The 20,940-nt window shown below is 44.8% G+C and overlaps 6 protein-coding genes across 6 annotated transcripts; 3 read left to right on the plus strand and 3 right to left on the minus strand.

The window, feature by feature from the left end:
- Positions 1 to 3,892: 3,892 nt before the first annotated feature.
- Positions 3,893 to 4,995, minus strand: GL218_02200 (40S ribosomal protein S1; the record flags this gene model as incomplete). The annotated part of the gene is made up of 5 exons (XM_033578699.1): positions 3,893 to 4,036; positions 4,119 to 4,620; positions 4,679 to 4,704; positions 4,772 to 4,856; positions 4,982 to 4,995. 5 exons carry the CDS (start codon positions 4,993 to 4,995, stop codon positions 3,893 to 3,895), a joined length of 771 nt encoding a protein of 256 aa, XP_033439490.1.
- A 1,187-nt stretch (positions 4,996 to 6,182) lies between these two features.
- GL218_02201 (putative GTP cyclohydrolase URC1) lies at positions 6,183 to 10,498 on the minus strand (the record flags this gene model as incomplete). The annotated part of the gene is made up of 19 exons (XM_033578700.1): positions 6,183 to 6,271; positions 6,346 to 6,632; positions 8,007 to 8,076; positions 8,134 to 8,219; positions 8,275 to 8,304; positions 8,582 to 8,588; positions 8,661 to 8,802; positions 8,859 to 8,941; positions 8,997 to 9,039; positions 9,096 to 9,151; positions 9,204 to 9,243; positions 9,298 to 9,367; positions 9,425 to 9,462; positions 9,513 to 9,556; positions 9,618 to 9,757; positions 9,820 to 9,889; positions 9,946 to 9,954; positions 10,006 to 10,124; positions 10,185 to 10,498. The coding sequence occupies 19 exons, from the start codon at positions 10,496 to 10,498 to the stop codon at positions 6,183 to 6,185; spliced, it is 1,737 nt and encodes a 578-aa protein (XP_033439491.1).
- Positions 10,499 to 11,589: 1,091 nt separating this feature from the next.
- On the plus strand, positions 11,590 to 12,148 carry GL218_02202 (Transcription elongation factor 1 like protein; the record flags this gene model as incomplete). Its single annotated transcript, XM_033578701.1, has 4 exons — positions 11,590 to 11,592; positions 11,656 to 11,836; positions 11,887 to 11,934; positions 11,991 to 12,148. 4 exons carry the CDS (start codon positions 11,590 to 11,592, stop codon positions 12,146 to 12,148), a joined length of 390 nt encoding a protein of 129 aa, XP_033439492.1.
- Positions 12,149 to 12,463: 315 nt separating this feature from the next.
- Positions 12,464 to 13,477, minus strand: GL218_02203 (Uracil phosphoribosyltransferase; the record flags this gene model as incomplete). The annotated part of the gene is made up of 5 exons (XM_033578702.1): positions 12,464 to 12,515; positions 12,565 to 12,581; positions 12,647 to 12,801; positions 12,872 to 13,230; positions 13,314 to 13,477. 5 exons carry the CDS (start codon positions 13,475 to 13,477, stop codon positions 12,464 to 12,466), a joined length of 747 nt encoding a protein of 248 aa, XP_033439493.1.
- Positions 13,478 to 16,114: 2,637 nt separating this feature from the next.
- On the plus strand, positions 16,115 to 18,192 carry GL218_02204 (uncharacterized protein; the record flags this gene model as incomplete). Its single annotated transcript, XM_033578703.1, has 2 exons — positions 16,115 to 17,857; positions 17,908 to 18,192. 2 exons carry the CDS (start codon positions 16,115 to 16,117, stop codon positions 18,190 to 18,192), a joined length of 2,028 nt encoding a protein of 675 aa, XP_033439486.1.
- Positions 18,193 to 19,740: 1,548 nt separating this feature from the next.
- On the plus strand, positions 19,741 to 20,626 carry GL218_02205 (GTP-binding protein rhb1; the record flags this gene model as incomplete). The annotated part of the gene is made up of 3 exons (XM_033578704.1): positions 19,741 to 19,791; positions 20,036 to 20,305; positions 20,387 to 20,626. The coding sequence occupies 3 exons, from the start codon at positions 19,741 to 19,743 to the stop codon at positions 20,624 to 20,626; spliced, it is 561 nt and encodes a 186-aa protein (XP_033439487.1).
- Between the last annotated feature and the right edge of the window lie 314 nt (positions 20,627 to 20,940).

The raw sequence follows: 20,940 nt of genomic DNA on the forward strand, positions 1-20,940 counted from the left end.
ATTTACTGGATCAGTGGCAAGCCTGCATCTGGGAAAAGTACATTGGTGAAATACCTCATAGAGAACCCTCTCGTGAAAGAAGCACTAGCCATTTGGGTCAAGGGAACTAATGATCCTATGATATTGTCTCACTTCTTCTGGAAAGCCGGAACTGAGAAATTACAAAGGAATATTAAGGGATGCCTTTGTTCCCTTCTTCACCAAGCTATTCAGCCCGATACAGTTCCTTTAAACTCGATACTAGCTACCTATAAGTCTATACTGACCAAAGAATCGGTCACTGATTGGTCACGTAAAGAGCTTGAAAATGTATGTTTCGCGGTCTTACGTAACTATCCATCTTCAATTTGCATATTCCTCGATGGTCTTGATGAAATATGCCTCGAAGATCGCCGTTCTCTCGTGAAACTCATTGAAACCCTCAGGGAGTTTCCAAATATCAAGATCTGCGTGTCTAGCCGGCCAGAGCTGTGCTTCCAAGAGGCTCTTGACGAATATCCGCACCTTAGGTTGCAAGACCTAACACTCAGTGATATGGAAGAATATGCGTCTGCACAAATACAGCCGTATATTTCTGATGGCCAAATATCAACGACTTTCGGATCGAAAATTATCAATTCACTTCTTATCAAGGCGGAAGGTGTCTTTCTCTGGCTTCGTTTAGCATCCAATAGCTTGGTTCGCGGACTAAATAACAAGGATTCAGAAAAGATATTATACCAAAGACTTGAAGAAATGCCTAACGACCTGTACGATCTCTACAATGACATGTGGATCCGAATTAACGAAGATACAAGATTATACCGGGAAACTGCCGCCAGGTATTTCAATGTGGTTATTGCTTTACAAAAGAGCACCTTCAAGATTCCGTTACTTCGCCTAATGGCCATAATGAATGATGAAGTCCAAGATATCTTCATCAGTAAGAGAAATAATATGGATGCAACTTCTTTGCAACATGAATGCGACAAAACTATCCGCGAAGTCCAACATCGATGTATTGGCATTTTAGAGATAGTTCCTGAAGACTACAATTTGGATAAAATACGGAATCCCACCGATAAGCCCTTGTTACATTACTGGAACATGCGGCCGCATTTCCTCCACCGGACAGCTTATGATTTCCTTACGGATACTGAATACGGTCGTCAAATTCTCACGCACGATTCGTCCTCCCAGCATGAGCTATCGCTTCGAATAATAAAGGGCGATTTAATTGCGCTGAAACTTGTTGACTCGCAGGACTACGCCAACTTACCTATCGTCGATCTGACACAACTAACAGATACAATATCTCAAACAGCCATTAACGAAATTTTAAACGCTATGTGGGATTGCTACGAGAATGGGTACTACGACAATAGATACTACAGTATATACAGCGATACGTCCTACCACAATCCTATACGCAGAGCTTGCTTTTTGGCAGTTACAGCTCATGTCGCGACTAAAGAATTCATCCTATCGAGTATAGCGAATAGTTCAAACCCGTCGTCGTTAGCCACAGATGTTTTACGATACATATGCGAAGGTCAATCCATCAGGTTTAATGGAGCTCCTTATTTTTTAGAACCTCTGTTAGCTCTGAATGCAGACCCAAGTGCCAAGGGGATTTATCTTCCACTTCGTGTGAGATGTTTCCCAGAAATGAAGTTTCGTAGCCCCATTGCCGGGTATATGACCGAAACCTTGAAGATCGATATTATGGGAAAAAACTCCCAAGAAACAGATACTAGGTATAGGGAACTGCAGAGGTTCATAGAAGCTGGAGCGGACCCGCAAGAGCGCATATCGCTCTTTATTGGTATAACATACGAAAAGTTAACGATATTAAAATATCCTTTATCGGCAACTTTGGTTTTGGATCTAGCGATCCTAGTTAGGGCGTGCTCTGAGCGTGCCCGTAAGAAAGGTTTTCCATCTTCTACAGATAAAACCCCTTATCAATCTCCTAGGGACGCCTCGGAGAATACTTCGCCTCGCCTAGCACTAATAATCACCTATGAATCAAATTCTATTACGAAACATTATCAGTGCACAAGAAATGAAGCCACCGAGCGGCTCGTCGCTTTCCTAATAGAGTTCCTGTGTGGTGACGACTCTCAAGACTTGGCCCAGAAAGCATATCGGGAAAGGAATAAGATTATTAACGATATCAGCAATGGATCAATTAAGTACGAAAAATTGGATAAGAAGCCCGAGGAATTTCTAGCAGAACATAACTTGGGCTATTGCTTTACTGACCCCCGAACCAAGGCCCCTATACCGAGAGATGCTTATGAACCTGGCCGAGCAGTAGAAGAACATCGGAAACTATGGCGCCAGTTTGGTACTCAAAGAAAAGTACGTTAGCTATTTTGACGCCTTCCTGCCGAGATTTACCTTGGACAAGTTTGATGAGATCCGTAGATGCCTGTCATTTGCGTTAGGCTCTGCTTCAAAGTCATCTCAAAAAAAAAAAAACCTTAAACCTATAATATTCAAAAGCTCGAGTTATATGGCACATTAAAAAGAATAGGAGCGGTTTATTCGGATCTATGGTAGTTTCTTACTTAAGTGGATATCAGGCTTCGATATGTTGGGATCGAAAGAAGATTTGTTGTCAGATTTTCTAGTTACGGTTTCTAGGGTACCAAGATGTGTATAGCTGCGCTATGCCACTACTATATAGGTAGTTTTTCGGAATTCATTTTCACTATTTATTGATCGATTTATACATGATCATATATCCAACTACCTCTTAGCATTAAGCTTATTAAACTGTAGCTAGTTAACACGCCTACATGTATGGTACCTAAACAGCGTCAAAAAGGGGCGGATCACACCAAATCTACCGAACACCCCAACTTCCAAGAACTATGATATAACAAATCCAAAGCTCAACAAATGATCAGATATGTACCTCGAAAGCTTACATTCCGGCCTATTCAGTGTCATGGTTAGAAGTCAGGACCTTCATCCCCTTGTGTATATAACCAGGGCCTTGCAGCGAAGCTAAAAGGATCTGATGTTATAGTTCCCTAGAACATCATCTTCAATAATGACACCTTTTGGTTTCAGCCTTGTGATATTCGGCTATGTATTTTGTTTGAAGCAAACCCGAGGAACAAACCCCTTATATAAGGGGTGACTTTCCTCAGCATCCCATTTTCGTATTGAAATCACCACTTACAACAACCCAACCAAAACTTAATAACTGAAAAAATAGCACCTCATAATAATTTCCAGGCATTTTCTCAAAGTAAATACAGTTGTGAGATAACGTTAAATAATGTATCTTTATGGTAGTACGCCGGTTCCGTCTGTGTATATGCGATCTAGAAACCCCGTTACAGTATCTTCAAAAGTGACTTTTAGTTTGATATCGATATCGTCAGATTATAGATCTATATGTACAGACATAGGTGTCCTTGCATATAAATACGATGAGCGACTTGACTTGCTTAAGATAAGTCCTGTATATAGAACATCATATTTTCAATCCATGAATAGGGGGTTGTACATTAAAAGTGTGACCTATCGGAAAACCTACGATATTATTATTATGGATCTACAACCCTATGACGCAAGGAGAACACTGCATAAAAATTCTTGTGATGGTATTGGTATTGCACTTATGCGCCGTCAACTAATGACCAAAGAGGCCATTGGGACACTGGATAGGTAGACTGTCTCTACCAAGACATAGGAAGCTAAATGCTCATATTCACATAAAACAGCGTCACGTATGGAACCATCTAGTCGTCAGCTAACCTTTCTCATTTTATCTGTCCTGAGGGGCCTGCTGTAACCGCGGCTGTCCTGCCGCGCCGAATGCAATCAGAAGTGAGACCTATTGCCATTGCACAAAAACCCACGCCGTTCCATGACCAGAGTTCAGAGTTCATCATAATTAGACCTCCTCAAGGACCCGTTCCTTGAACTCCCGCTCAACCTTCTGACCCTCCTCATTCGTCGTGGACTCTCCGTGCAGGTTCATCAGGGCACCAAGGTCGAACTTGGGCGACTTAAGGAGCTTGACCTTGCGGATGTGGACCTAGATAGCGAACTCTGTTAGTATACACTGCTACACATTCCAATATACAAACATTAAGGCCTGAGTAGAACTAAATACGTACGTTCTGGAGGGGGTAGATTCCTTGCGTGGCCTTCTCAATCTCACGGCCGATAACCTCGGGGATTAACTTGGAGGTCAGTTGTTGCAGAGTGCAGGTGGCAGCCTCTCGCTGGATGATCTCGACCATCTTCTTTCGGATGGCACGGATCTGAGATGAAGCAGCATAGGTGGTTTTCTTGATCTGGTTGGGCCGTCGCTTGGTGAAGGCAATGGCGAAGAGACGTAGGAGGTACTCATCGGTAGTCTTGACCGTGACGTTGGCCTCGATCAGACTTTGCCATTTTCGTACGAGGGATCGTAACTTGTCGGAGGTGAAGTCAAGACCGTGGAAGTTGGTTAGGCAGTTCTTGCCCTGGACCTCATCGACGCGTAGCTTGACCTTTCGGAATGCGTGGTCCTCATCCTTCTGTAGGTCGGCTAGGGAAACCTCGAAGATTCGGCCCTTGAGGGCATCGTTCGCGTTCTTAAGACCGGTGGTTCGGTTCACGAGGGTCTTACCAACACTACACATCACAGTTAGATATCAACCAACCTGGGCGCATTAGGATGAAAAATTCGTACTCTCGGATGTTGAAAGGAGCAGGGGCCTAGAAGGAAATTGCAGTCAGTTTTAATAGTCCTTAGGGAATCGATCATTAAATAGTAGTCGCTTACCTTGATGGAGTACCAATCCTTTCGTGCGAAAGGGTCCTGAGCCTTCTTCTTCAGGCCCTTCTTTCCCTTGGACAATCTCTTGTTCCTATAGCGAGCGAATGATCAGCATTGGATTTCCTCGTCTCAGAGGCGGCGAGTTGTAGGGCGCCGGAATACAGAGGCGCAGGATCGCGGAGATTGAAATGATTAATGGAAATGCGATGTACTCACTTTCCAACCGCCATGTTTGCGAGAGGTCAATGTAGCTCGCAATTCAGGACGATGTTGAAGATGTGTTGAAAAGGACTTTTTGGTGTTGCGTGGTGGATGGATCTGGCAGTGAATTCTAGTGCAGCTAAAATTTCTTGTTTGTGCGCGAAAATTGAGGGAGTGTGGCATGGTCACGTGGATTTTTATCTTTGATAAGCAAATGTTTTTTTCAGGTCTCTGTTAGCGAAAAGGTACGTACCATTATTAGGGTCTGCTCCCCTCGAACCATGCACCTCTAATTTCATATATTTTTGAAACGCATATTAGTGGGAGTATATGCAATTAAGAATGTATATTGAAGAATTAGGTTGATTTTACATGAACGAGGTATTCTCTACAAGTAGCAATTTATGAGACCTTCAGGTTTTACTAATACAACACTTAACACTTTAAAATTTATTCTACTTGATTAATAAATTTCGAACTGATATTCTATACTATTTTTTAACATTAGTAAAATTTACTATCTTGAGTACGCCATAATTAAAGATATATTAGCCACGGCGTTGCCAACCCCCTCCCCCCGCTACGTCCATAGCATCATCCAGCGAATTCTAAAACGTTGTTCGATTTTTAGAAGGTTTGTTTATTCGTATAGTTATTGTAGATATTAAGATATAACAAGGCGAGTTAGAACTCAGCCCAAGGGGCAAATCTAACTTTTATCTCTCGTGTTATCCCATCCTATCCTGTCCTGTCGCTGTTTCGAACGGGGGTATCCCATTTTACTCCTCACAACCCAGTAGATCTCGCAATCCATAAATTTCTCTCTCTCTTTCTCTTTCTCTCTCTCTGTGTGTGTGTGTTCTGTATCAATTCCAATGTTTTCGCCGAGCGCCTGTCCCAAACCGACCACCACCAACTACCTCCGTCAGGCTTGATGATACATATATCCTGGTTACCCTTGCTGCCTTGCGAAGGAGAACCAAACATTAAAAAAAAAACAAGTAAGCAAGCAAAAAATAACAATGCTCCGGCGCCTGGTGACCCGTTGTCATGCTTTATTGTCCGCCCCCGTTAATCGCATTATGGAAGGAAAAAAGAAAAAGTAAGACGAGTTCGTATTGTATTGGGTGAGATGAAAGAAATTCGGGGAACCCCGCGGGTCCCGCCCCCATCACGAGAGCGCTTCGGGGCGCGGCCACGAATTAGGAATTAGGAATTAGGCTGTCCTGTCCACCTTCTCCTCGTCTGGATGTTCGCCGACTTCCCAGGCGTCGAAGCTGGGGAAGCTGAAGTAGCATACCGAGTCTAGTCGTCAGGTCAGCATGGAAGTTAGGAAAGGATCGTCCTGATCGGCTAGACCAGGGTCGGTGTATACGCACGTGGATCGCGGGTAGAGTCTGATAAACGAGCCTCGCGCATCTCGGATGAGTCTAGGGCGAAGCTCCGTGTTGATGATGGTGACGAGTTGGCATTGGATATTGCGACGCGGCTGAGTAGATCTGTTGCTCTCCGGCTTGTGTTCGGGCTCGTCAATAATCCCTTACAAGCGTTGGAGGTAGTGATAGAAGGTTCCGTGGCACAGGCTCTAAGTAAGCGGGGCCGTCGTCTTTCCGCATTCTTCGGCCTTGGTGACGATTCCCGTCGAGGGACGATGTCAGGCGAGTATCTGGTAGTAGCCATTCCGGAACCAAGTTCAAGATAACAAGTAAACAGATTATGTGATTATGTGATTATGAGACGGGGTTTTCGGATACGGAGCTTGACTGAGCTTGGTTGAGCTTGGTTGAGCTTGGTTATAGTCTCTTAAAGCTTGTAATGTGAGTGGCAAATGTGGTGAAAACGATGCAGGCTTGAGGAGCAAAGCTCCCCATCTATGAATGGATATTTCAAACGTTTAAGACATCACGCAGTAAGGCAAAAAAAGGCCGCTAATACCAATAGCTCTACCGGCTGTTGTGGAACGACATCCCCAGACGGTCGGTTGCGGGCAATGCCACATGTCACTCACGAATGGGGACATTTCGTATGTGGTGGTAGCTGTATGGTCTCCGTTGGCCTGGGTGGTTTGGGCGTAGACGGCCTGCATCCGTGTTGGGCCGTCCTGCACCAGTAGGAGAGGTGGAGTGGGGAGACTTGTTAGCAACTGAACCACTCATGAAGCTGATATGGTTTAGTATCTCTTAACATCTGCAACCCATCCTTGCATTTTCCATAATACTAGTATCCATTTTTGCCCTCTTTAATACTGTTTTAATACTGCCCTAATACCTAATACCTAATACCTACCAAGCAATTTAGGCAGCCTAAGCAGTTTTACCCCGTTTTTACTAGACATGACAAGTTTCAAGTGGCTGCTGTCAGAACTATTAGAAGGGCTAGAGCCGGCGACCTGTCAGCTTCACTATCATGATACGTAGAAAAGGAGGTCAGCGCGAGCGTAACGCGAATTCCGTGAAATTCCCCTGTACCTTTATCCTCTTCCCCCCCCCTCTTCCTTGTGTCCTTGTATAATCCATGCAGATAATCAACCCATCAATCCACTTGGAGCTTTGCAGACCACTCTCCCACTCTCCCACTCTTCCTACCTATGCATCTCATTATGCCTTCTTAAGGCTGATGTAGACGAACCCTCAATTGAAGCTGCAAGATACACTTTTATACCGCACAACATATAATCTGGTAAAGCTGACGTACTACGACGTAGTTCTACTGAATTCTTACCGCTTGGACATGCTACAATTGGATCGCTGTCACACACTGTAAGATACTACAGATGCCACTGCAGTCACAAGGACGAGAGTGTACAAAACAACACACCTCTCTTGGAGTTCATACATTAGTCTCACGCGTGGCAATAGTAGAAGCGGGGGTTCTAGGTCATATCAGGTTTTCATTTGGTAACTACCTATAGCTACGTAGTTTCGACTAACTCCTACACCGGTCGTAAAAGCAAGCCAGCTCAGTTGGAGTATTCAGTGGTCGACGCTATCATTGTTAGTAATACGAAGTTGGAAGGGTCAGTTGTTCGGACGGTACTCACTCTTCCCACATCCGTCCCTGAACGGCTTTCAATTCTTCGGCAGTCATCCTGTTGCCGGTAGTGAAATATCCTGCGAGCCGTCAGCCATTTTCCCGGATCCGGTAGACTACCAGGGGTACAAGTTTACCGGCTGTAATCTTGGCATCTATCTCGACCCGTGAATCTGCGGGGATTAAGTCCTCGGGAAGTTCTACCCGCTCATGGATAGGAATACTATACTTGGTTAGACACGCCTTACCTTGGTTTACCGTATGGGGAATTGACTTACCCCTGGCCAACGATGGCATCGTACTTCATGCTACATTGTGACGCCCTAGCGTTAGATCCAACCCCTCCACCATTTATAGTCGGGTAACTCACTTGCTCATACTCAGCATTCTATCGATCTTCTTTATGCCGAGCCAATGGAGTATCAGGCATTAGAGCCTGGAAACGCATGTCTTTAACTCCAGCAACATTTTCGGTTCTTTTGAAATAGTCCGAGGCGCGATCTTCGCCGCGTTTTCTAGCGTTGTATACAACTATTGGATGTGGTTAAACTTTCAGCTCATTGGTAAAGAAACATCTAGACTCACGGTACTACTAAATGTCAGTATTTGAACAACTATGCTTCGGAGGTACAATATGGGGAATACAATACCTTAGTTACTTCACCCAAAGCCCGTCCTTCTTTTCTGAAGTAGATGACAACGCCACTGCCACCATTCTGTGCCTCCTTGACGGCCTCTTCGATGCCGAAGATAAGATAGGGTCTGCAAGTGCAGATATCGGAGCCAAATACATCACTACCGTTGCACTGCATTCTCTGTAAGCCAGTAACCTCCAAGCCAATAGTCACAGTGCATGAATTACCTCATCGTGAATACGCAAGGCTAGTCTACTCTTTTCGTCAGACATCTTCGCCGGGTCCCCGAAGCAATATACAGTCAGCCCGCCTATAAAACGTTAGTATCGTCATCTGATGTTCTCTTGAGGTAGGACCCGAATTACCGATTGGAGGTAAAAAGACCTTAATATCGCCTCGTGTGATAAGCTATACATATAGTAATTAGGCATACGCTGGTTATCAATAGTGTGGTGGACGCTTACCTCTGGATAGCTACCCCCAGTGTGTTCGAATAGCGAACGCCTTAGAACGCCCTCATCTGCCAGGTTTAGCTATAGGTTCCGCCACGGATGTTGATCCTTGATACGCACCTATGCCGAATCTCTCAGCTACTCCGGGGAGGTACCAAACCTACTATAGTAAGTATGGCTCTTTTCGGGATGCTTGGAAGTTCAATATTCTTACCGGCTCAACTGCAAACTTGGTCACTGCCAGTTCTCCCTGTGCATTTAGGCAAACTTTCCCATCGGGAACACTAATGGTAGATTAGTGTTATTAGTTTGCGACCAGACAATACCAGAGGACAACATACAGTCTACCTCTTCGAACACTTTCCTCCAACTCCGGAAGCTAGTTCAAATTAATACGATTCACAAAACTACAAGGTTAAAATCATTTACCTTCATATGTGCTTTGGTTATGGCAATTGTGGGACGAATATCAACTATGATCACTCATTAGCTTGCCCAACGTATATATCATTCGCTCTTCGGGTCGTCAGTTACCGTCCTCCTTTTCTATAACGTCGGAGAAAAGCCACGGGGCCAAGTGACCCCAAGGATCCATAGCGACGATCTTTTTCTTATCGCCCCATTGAGGAAACGGGCCAATATTGGCTGCTGGCTCGGTGTTGGTGAAATCTGGCCTATATTGAGAATCATAAATTAGGCGTCAACAACTTGGTCAATGACGCTGGCGTAACCGTACCTATGGTTGGCGTTAAGCTGCTTGCTAGCAAGTGCAAGAGCAAAGTAGATGGAATAGGAACCGCCATGTGCTAAGTCATTAAGTTATGTGAGGCTCCAAATAACTTAATAATAGGCCAGGGCTTACCTCCGATAGCTAGAAAGTCGTTAGTGGCTAGAAAAGGCATACAATTGGCGATAAACTTACCGTTACGCTTTCGAATTGTGGATGATGACCGGGAGACAACCACCGGACCTCGGTCGACTGCATCTGGAGCCCCCCATTGAAGAGGGAGTGGATTAATACCAATCTGCTTGGGATATGTACTAGCTAACGGTTAATACAGAGAGCCATTAGGAATCTCACGATAACTATATAGAACTTACGTAAGTATAATTCGGGATGTGAATCCGGATTTTTGTGCCTGAGTTGCTTCTTTCGTTGTAGGCGATGTGTTGCCGGAATCAGCCTCACCAGCAGCCAGAGTCGTCCGGATCGGTGACGTCGGGGCCACAGCGAGGGGAGCTGATACCTTATTGATACCGAGACTTGGCACCTGGCCAGACGGAGCAAGAGTATCAAGTCGGAGGGAGACAGATTCGACTTCTGATGCCAATTTGGTCTGATTCTCCTGGATACTCTTCAGGGCCTCAAGGACGTCGGCCATGCCCACAGAACTGTTTGTACCCGAGTCTGCCATTGTCACAACTTGGCCAAGAAGTAATCTCAAAGCCTAAGGGATTGGGGGGGTAGAGTTATAGGTAAATGAAACAAATAGATAAGTAGTACAGATCAAAAGAATCCCTTGTTGATAACCTTACTTTTTGATTTAGTATTGTTATGAAGGAGTTGGTTATTTAGTAAATATGTATGTGAGGGTAATGGAGATAGTAAGTTGTTGGAAGTTCAAAGATACACGAAGTTATGTAGGAAGATACATGGAGCGGTATGAAAGGGTCAAGACCTATTGCGCCTAACATTCTACTAAAGTATGTAGTACTTATACCTACAAGAAAACATAATTTTATTAGACTTAAGTTTGACCGGATGAGCTGGAATGAGACCAAGCAGCTAAGTATACATACATGTAAGGTGTACAGAGCTTCCTCCTACCTGATAAGGTGCCCAAGGAAAAGGTAGGCACCTGACTGTTTAATAGCAATAACCCACTAAACTAGTCATAATCCCCACTAGTTCGTACCTGCATCTACTGTGAACGTCCAGTCTCCTTCGTGCCCATTGGCATTAGAAATGTGTCTTATCTAAGAGATGTGCAACTTATGATTATATCGAGTTGTATAAATGCGGTAAAGAAACCCCGCCTTATTAGGTATCCACTAGTGAACTAGTGAACTAGCTTATTCGTTAGCTTCATGATAAGCGATAAGAGAGCTTTATCCAAGAGGTAACTTTAATAATCTTGTGCTAGGCGAAGCCTTTGAGCGCCACGTAAAAGCCTTGAAATACTTTGTATTTTGTCCTTCCATAACAGTTTTTACTGTTTCGACTTTGCGCAAAGTAAGAACTTCTATATATGAACCCTACTTCTATTTATATTAGTTAGTGTTGTTGACAATCGGAACTTTGTAGTATTGAAACGCGCACTGTTTTCTTTACGCGATAAGCTAACGTACGTCATTCCTTATATAAAACCCATAGCACCTTTTCTCAGTTCAGCCTTCTCCATACAAACTCACAACCGATCCACCTTCTGACTAAAATCAACCACAGACCGTATTGTATTCCAAACGGTATCGCGATACTTGAAACCGTGTCGCATTTCGATTCGCTATGGTAAATAACCTTCTACATCAAGCTGCGATATTGAGTAGTCGCTAATATAGATGGCTATTATAGGGGAAGCGCAAGAAGAGTTCGAGAAAGCCTCAGGGCAAGAAGAACGATCCCCTACCTACTATATTTACCTGCTTATTCTGTAACCACGAGCGATCGGTCACCGTCGAAATGAATAAGAAATCTGGCGTCGGTGAACTGGAATGCAAAGTATGCGGCCAGAGATTCCAATGCGGAATTAACTGTAAGCAGACTCGCATCGGCTACTATAGATAGTTGCTAATGGTGGACTAGATCTTTCTGCGCCTGTCGACGTCTACAGCGAATGGATTGATGCAGCAGGTATGTGGTTTTTTTAAACTGATATATTGCCTATAACGTTGCTTACGCGGTTCTAGATGCTGTCGCAAAAGACGATACTACTGGAGGCGCCTCTGGCTCAGCCCCGGGTTACCGGTTAGGCTCAAAACAATCAGCAGCTGGTCGCTATGATGACGACGAAGACGACCGCGGGTACGAGGGAGAGGGTGTTGTGGGAGACGATGACGAGTACTGAGCAGTTATAATACTCTTGATGAATTGAGCCTTACTTTGCCGGATCAACGCGATAAAATCAACTCGGTAGTAATAACGCCTACATCATATGACATGCAGTTATTACCATCAAGGGCCCATGTTATCCAATATCTGCAGTCCATCTGACTATACCTCAGTCCTCCATAGACTATATCGTCTGTTGCGGAAATTGTCGCCCTTACTCTTTACAGAACGGGGCAGTCATCCGGGCTCCAAATAATGATGTATACTACTAATAGGCGTTAAATTCTACTTACTCTTGTCTTCCGAAGTCCGTGGTTACGATTAATCCGCGTTACATGGTGTAGAACCGATCCCCGAAGTCACCCAAGCCTGGGATGATGTAACTAAGAGAATGTTAGTGAATGCTTCTATAGCAAAGATTTGTCGACATACTTCTTCTCGTCAAGGCCCTACAATATATCCGAATTAGTGTTTGCAATAGGATGAATTTGGTAGAGTAGACAAGATGTCTTACCTGATCGATGAATGCTGTAACGACCCGGAGCTTGGGGAACTTGGTTGCGAAATTTTGGACTCCTTCTGGGCTAGCGATCAAGTTCAAGAAAAGAATCCTCTCCTCTGGAACGCCACGCGATTTTAGGACTTCGACCGCCATAATAGCGGATCCACCTAAAGTATTAGACTCAGGTTAGTCCTCTGGAAAGTGAACAAACATAATATAGGTAGCTAGCAGTCTGACCTGTTGCAAACATCGGATCAAGTAATAGAACCCATCTTTCAGCAATATCCTCAGGCAATTTATCGTAAAATAGCTTCGGCTTTGCTGTCTCTTCATCGCGCTGGATTAAGATTTTGCCAATCCTAACCGATCTGCAGCAGTCTCGAAGACCTTGTTCCATAGCTTCGCCGGCCCTCATAATAGAGACACCGCAGATTTTCCCCTGGAACATGAGTCCGTCGTAGGTGCGACCAACCGGAGTAGTTACAGTGTGTTCAACGACGGGTAGATGGTTAAGCCCTTCCTCGACAAGCAGACGAATAATTCGGTTCGAGTAGAAAATGAAGTCAGCTCGCTCCGTCTTTCTGTCACGGATCTTCCTATCCCGGAATTAGTTCCTGGATAATTCGAGTACTAAATATATCGTAAAACGCTCGAGTCGACCAATAAGGAAGCTACTCACGTGAGCAATGCGATGAGCTGTGGCGTTTGGGGCAATGTGATAACGTTGTCATGTTCAACCGCCGTTGAGACAGTGGCGATAGGTTTTTGACTAGGCGAGCGATAGTCGGGTCCTACGCACTGCACAGGGCCAACTTGAGGACGATTTCCAGATTCGGTAGCCATTCTATATCTTCTAGATGAGTCGTTTCAATGGTATAAACCCCCCGCAACACTTGTACGATGTTTGGAAGATATATGATTCTAGGAGCACTTAGATATGTGATCCCACTCGAGGAATAAACCGACGACGTCACACAGCCTAAGCGGTCAAAATGATTGTCAGTAGTTCCCTAGCTAGTTATCTACGATAGCTGTATGCAGATGTTCTGCGTTGAGAGGGAGGGAAAGAATAGTAAAATATTCCAAGACTTTATAAGTCAAGTGATCAAAACGAAACTAAAGGGATCACCCTAGCATTTATTTAGCAAATAATATAACGTGAGAGAAAGATTAGGAAGGACAAATTCCAATATAATCCAAGATGCTCTAAATGGATAGGTATCTCATAAAGCAATAGCTTTAAGCATAAGTCGAGGCTCATGGAGCTGACTTGTAGAAAAACGAATGATAAGCCCTAATAGGAAATCTGGAATGGGGCTTGGCAACAAGTGATGACCAGACACAAGTACAATTGGTGGACCCCGCCTGCACACATCTTTTTATCTGGCTTACCTACCTTAGCGTCAGATGGGGGGTACGGGGAGCCGTATATATACAGTATATATACGGCTCCCAGGTATGAGCTGCTCCCAAATGTTAGTGAAAAACGTGAAGCTCACCAAATTCATGCGTATCGGCGTTTTGAGCCAATCAATATTTTTTGAGTGGTACAAGTGCTGCGCGGCTCCCCCACTGTGAGCGGCTCCGACCAATGAGCGGCTCCTGCGCCTCTCACACTTTTTGCGCCGCTCCCATTTTGAGCCGCTCCGGGTAAGTGCATATTATATATAAAAATTAAAAGGTATATTCCCATACATTTTTGTATGGGAATCTACTTTTTCATTCTATTTTTTATTTTTTATTTTTTAATGGTCACAATTACAATTACAGGTTATGGGATACGATTGATTTTATTGGAAGGTTACGTGTTTTTCAAATAGACTAAAGCATATTACGTTACGGGCACGCGTGTGGACTTGTAATTATGGGGTATAAGGGGGTCTGTGCGGTTAAAGTTTATGTAATAATACCTTATACGTACCACTTAAAGCGGAGGAGCGGCTTAAAACGGGGAGCGGCGCAGAGATGGGAGCGGCGCAAAAAGTGTGAGGGGCGCAGGAGCCGCTTATTGGCTGGAGCCGGATTTTCACTACTCCTTTAGGTCTACCGTCCCAAAATTTTGGAGCGTCTAAACCGTAAGCGGTAACGATACCACTCAAATATTTGAGTCACTTAATTCTTTAAACGTAAGAATTGGGAGCCGCTATTCGAATTGAGTGGGATAAGTACGGTTATGATTTAATTAGCGGTATATATGCGGCTACCGCTACCCCCCATATGACGGTAAGGTACATGTATCTAGCTTATCTGCTTATTGTAGCGCCTTCCTTGTTTCAGGCTTCAGCTCAGCAGCTTAGAAAATCGGTTGGCTACCATCAACTGGCCCAACCAGTTAACAAAGAGCTGTTACTTTACTTTTTAAGTTACCTACCTATGTTATGGTTCGATGAATCTAATAGATGGATGTTTCCGTCTTTAACTAACAAGGCAAGACCGACGGGGCAAATACCTATTCACCTGTACCTACCAAGAAGGTATTAGGTTCAATGCATTGGAAGGATATCTTAAGTTCTAGGGCGTGAATCCCGGTGAATTCACGGTATCGCCCTTCTTGCGACCTCCGCACGTTTTTAGTTGCACTTTCCTTGCCCGATCATCCACTTAGCCTAACAACATCAAATCAGCTTCGCAACCTTTCCTATTTATCGTCCCACCCTCAACTAAATAATTCGTCACTCACCACAACTCACGGTAGTCCGCTGCAAGGCTACCATAAGCGCGTCTCACAGCTATTAACATAAACTCTACTATTCCCATCTCAAATCTCCCACTCTCAATAATCTGCCGTCGCTATAAATGATCAATCATCTTATACTATTGACATTTCAACCTGCTTCAAAAAGTATTTAACTAGGTACCACCATGTCTATGAAGCAGGATTTCAGCGCTCCCCGAAAGAAAGGGCTCACCACCTATGGAAAAGCCGCTCGTAAAAGACAACCAAAGGCACTCATTACTCCTAGCGACTTCCCACCTATACCAGAGGATGATTCCGTCTTGAAGCACAAGGCCACTGTAACGCGCCGTCGACCTACGCTACTTAGCTCCCCATTACGAGATCCCTCTTCGCCCACATCTCGAGGCATCGATGGATCAGTTGACATAAAGACGAAACTAGATAGCTCACAAGATAATACGCAAAGCTTTGATCGAAAACGTAAGATATCCCAAGTGTACGCGTCTAAGGGGCGAGCACAGGAATCTTACCAGGCTGGCCAGCACGATGTCTCCCCTGATCACGTACGACGTCGGTCGCACCCGTATACTTCTACTTCTATTTCTACTTCTACCGCTACACGCCAAACAGCTCCCTCTACTTCGCGACAACGCGCCCGTCCAGTTCCATTGGAATCTATGGATACTGATGCGGCCGAACCAAGACTATCAAGCCCGCCGCCTACGCCAACATTACTAAAAAGTTCGAGACAGCATAAGGCTATAGGTGTTAGAGGTTCAGCAGGATCGACTTCAGATGCAACTATGATAGAGAAGGAAAAGCGGGATATTATGCAGCAGCGCATACCCCTTCGATTTGCCCGTGAAAGCATCGCAAAACCGAAGGGGTCGAGTCTCCTTTCGGATAAAGCGGACAATGAAGTACGATCGAACCCCCAACCAATTCCAGATAGTGGCACCAAAAAACGCAGAAAGCGAATAATCGACACACTAGTTGAACAGAGAAAGGATGACGAAGCCGAAACTGTCGAGGAGGCTTTAGAAAGCCAAGAGAGTTCAAGCCAACCAACTTTAAGTCACCAAATTAGTGACATCTCAATGGTAGACTCTCAATCCTTGCCTCAAACCCCAAGCCGTAAACCCGCAACAGCGCAAGCAACTAGCACTCGAACTTTTACCCGCTCTAGCAGTGCGCTTAAGTTCACATATGGCCAAGGTAGAAAAGTGCTAGAGGAGGAGGTTGATTTACTGGAGAGCCTTGCTCTACCTGAGATGTCGGCTCCTTTGAAGGGGAGACGCTTAGAACTCGGAACCCCAAAGAAAGCAGTCAGTACTAAGGGGGTCATTGACGACGACGATGATGCGCTTAATGGTTCGCCTAATTCAAAGTTACGGGATATCCACGAATTAAGACAGGCCGGGGCAAACTCTCGCGTGGCTGATACGATGCAAGACTTAGCAGACCAGATTGGTTCTCCAAGTGACAAGCCTTCATCCTCTCGAAGAGCCGCATTGCTCCAGATAGCGGAGAAAATCAAAGATAAGACATTTATGCGGCAATGCCGTGATCACGGTGTTGAGGCAGCATTACTAAAAGATGTAGACAGAGAGACTGATATCATCTCTGGATACCTGATTTTATCAATCCTCGTAACGATACTTGCAAAGTGGCCTTCTTCGCATACACAACAGCTTGTCCGGCTCGGTAAACCTGCAAACATATTTGTCCTTCTCCTTGGTGTTACTAGGGACATCAAGGTAATAGCGCGAGATAGGAAGAGCAACTTATCCAAGAGGAGTCAAACCTCTCTCATTGCCGTTCAGACTACGCTATGTGAGCTATCCATCTGGGGCGATGCTAGCCCACCACGCATATCACCAAGAAGCCTTGTCCTTAAATGTCTACACCTACTTATTACGCAGAATGTTAATGCAGCTAAGGACCCTGCGGTCTTCTCTCCAGCTGTAACAGAGGCTCTATTCACGGTACTCTCGGAAGCGGTTGACAGCACAGAGCATTGGGACTATCCCGCAACAGCGGAAGCGATTGATCTTGCAAACACTTTATCAATTCTCGACTTCTATGCCGTGAGCCTTGAGGAACCGCAGCGTTCAAACGCTGACTGGACTACTCGATATCTACCCATTGTAGCCGACGTCTTCAGCGCTTCCTCGCGAAATGGAATACCAGATGTTACAGCCCAAGAGAGTGAAAGCAAGCTGCTTGAGAGTGCTATCCTGAAGCTCACTATCAACTTGACGAATAATAGCCTAGAAGCACCGGAAGTATTTGTATCAAAAGGACTAATTCCTGCTTTGGCGAACTCGATATCCAGCAACTTCACCCGCATTTGGGCGTCTTTGTCCCAGGATACTTGGGTCGATGGGATCTTAGACAGCCTAGTCCTACGGCTAGGAATTTTGATCAATTTCTCAGAGCACAGTTCCCTCGTCAGACAAGTCATTGATGATTGTCACCATGATAATCAACGGCCAGTTGACGAGTTGATACGACTATTCTTAGAGAACTATCGGAGGACAGCAGAGGTGAGTACTGAGTAGCCCTATTTTATTGTTCTACATTAACAAAGGGGCAGGCCGATTCAATGGAGACTAGCCATTTGAATGTTGCCTTTGGGTACTTATCCGTATTGCTAGGCTATCTAGCTCTACATCCGCCAGTGCGACAGAAAATACGATCGAACCACTCGACCAAAAGTATTACGCCTCTACTTGATTCTTTACGCGAGTTTATTACCCACTACAAGAAGGTGGAGCAAAACATAGGCGAAGACGACGATAGCTCACGAGACCATAGTAGTTACATGGTGCGACTTCAGGACCTAGTACGCCAACTAGAAGACCAATCAAAATATGATTAATTCAGGATTGGTGGGTATTGTCGAAGCAGATTGGATGCATTGGATGGTTTCCTCCAAAGGCATGCCATATACGCATTATTTACCGTTGTAGGAAATTTTGATTTTCAGTATGGGATACAAAGGGGGGAAGTTGAAAAGCGTATTATCACGAGGAAAGGTTTAAACCATTTTGGTCCTTAGGCGTCTTAAAGAGAGGGGATGTAGACGTCTGCGATGATTTTATTGACATTACCCCAACGGAAGGTTTTCCGGACGAAGTAAAAAATACACGATCGAATACCCTTGAAGCAACCCACAAGGCATGACAATAACGGATGAACATGGCGGATAATGCGGAACAGTACAGGCAGCAGTAGGATACCCAGGACATAGGTATCTAGAATCGAGTTGAATGGAGGAAGGGCTCGACTCTAGGATCTAGTGTTAACGAAGCTTTGCAATTCATATCTATCACAGCTATTATAAGCCTTGAGCCGCAGGAATGCTACCTTAGTACCTTGCTCTAGTGTCATTTTCAGGCACATTTGTATTTTACCGGAGTCTTGGCCAACCCCGCGTTCGTCCGCAGAGTCAATGATGGCTCTATTACAGGGGCTCCCCTTATTGACTTATTGATTTGTTTGATTTGTTCTTTAGGTATGTACTTTGGGTACACAAGGTATGTCAAAGCAAGTTATTAATAGGAACTCGATACATTGCAGGTGCCATACCTAGCCGTGCTGTGCATGTTTCCTAGGTTAACCTTGGTTAGCCGCTATGCCCCTATGCTGCTATGGCTTCTACCAGGTTACATACCTCAATGTAGCATGTACCTACAGTACACTTATAAGTAGTTCATACAGTTGTACGGCGGCATGTGTACCTACATCGTAGTGAACTGGTACTTCAAATGCTATATACCGTACCTACCCCGCCTATGCCCTATAAGTTTTAGAGGTCTTGGTATGAGCTCTTCTATTTCCAGACCCTGAAGCGCCTGGGCGATCAGTTCGTTCCATGTAACAAACAAGGAGAAAAAGCCCCTCTCTCATATCTCTCTTACTCTGACCTCATAACCTAATGGTCCTTAATCTCTACTACGTGATATTGGGTAACATCTGCACGTCATAAAACACAAATGTGTGCCTGATTAAAGAACGTTTAATAAGAAGATCGAACGTTAAAAAGAATTAAAAAAAGGTGCGCTCATCCCGCGCCAACTCGAATCCCCAGATCAATAAAATACGACACACCGGCGGACAATATCACAATATCACAATACACAAATACACAAATACCTACACAAAGCGCGCAAGCGCACATACCTAGCAACCTACGCACATACATACCTAACCTAATACCTACCTACATTAACGCCCGCACGGGAAATATTTACACTTTCTTATTCCTCGTCGCTCGTCCCCCTTCCCCCCCACGCCGCGCACACCCGACAAGCCCCGACGTGTAATGCAGCATTATTATCCGTCATGCTCATGTGAGGTACCTAACATAGATAATACCTGCAGTACACGATAATTCTTAGTTACGCCTCGTCTCGCCTCCACGTAAATGCCGTCCCCGTCAAAGCAGCGGAAGGTTGCCATTGTTGGCAGCCGATCCGTAGGTACGTGTTCTAACGTTCTAGTGTTCTTCGTGTTTTTTTTTTTTTTCGTTATTCGTTCTTCGTGATACCTTTATCTACATACCTCTTCCTTTGCCTAGCCCTGTCCCTAGCAAGTTCTTTTTTCTTTTTCTTTTCTTTTTTTTCATGGATCGTGCATACAATACGATACATATTAATATAATATATGACATGTCTCATGGTCACGGAGCTAAGCTAACGCCTCGTAACCCCATCTTGCAGGCAAATCTTCCCTGGCGGTACAGTTCGTCGACGGCCACTTCGTCGAGAGCTACTATCCCACCATCGAGAATACCTTTAGCAAGGTCATTCGATTTAAGGGTCAGGACTATGCTACTGAAAATTGTCGATACCGCCGGCCAAGATGAGTACAGCATCCTGAACTCGAAACACTTCATCGGCATCCATGGCTACATGCTAGTGTACTCGGTCTCCTCGCTACCATCCTTCGAGATGGTGCAGGTCATCCGCGAGAAGATTCTCAACCACCTTGTTTGTCATCCCCAACAATTAATTCCTAAAATTCTTCAATTGTGTACAATGACATAGTAACTAATTAATTGGCAACTCTAGGGCACAGATTGGGTCCCAATTGTCATAGTAGGCAACAAGAGCGACTTGCGCCCTGAGCAACGCCAGGTTAGCCAGGAAGACGGCAAGAAGCTGGCGGAGAAATTCAACTGCGGATGGACTGAAGCCAGCGCGCGTTACAACGAGAATGTCGGTAAGGCCTTCGAGCTCCTGATTGCCCAGGTGGAAAAGTCACAGAACCCGAACGAAGCAACAAACGAGGGAAAGTGTCAGATGATGTGAATAACAACAATTTGAAAGAGGAAACCAAAGGACAGGTTTCAAAGGAAATACTACTACGTTGGAATATCAAACCAGCAAGGACAACATGATGGAACGTTAGGAAGGCTAGAAGGGGATCTCTGAGCCACCCCAGGGTGGTGGAATCTAGGTCAAGGTGCTACTGTGTTTTCGGACAGGTTACTGCTACTTTCTTCTTCTTTCGGCTTTGCATTATGAACCGCGCAGGTTACTAGTTATGATGTTTTTGAAGGGCAGAGACGATAATTGCCATGACTTGTATATACTAGTCAGAGCTTCAGGTCTGGTTAAGGAGT

This window comes from Daldinia childiae (assembly GCF_008694065.1).
Source record: "Daldinia childiae strain JS-1345 chromosome Unknown Scaffold2, whole genome shotgun sequence".
Classification (NCBI taxonomy): domain Eukaryota; kingdom Fungi; phylum Ascomycota; class Sordariomycetes; order Xylariales; family Hypoxylaceae; genus Daldinia; species Daldinia childiae.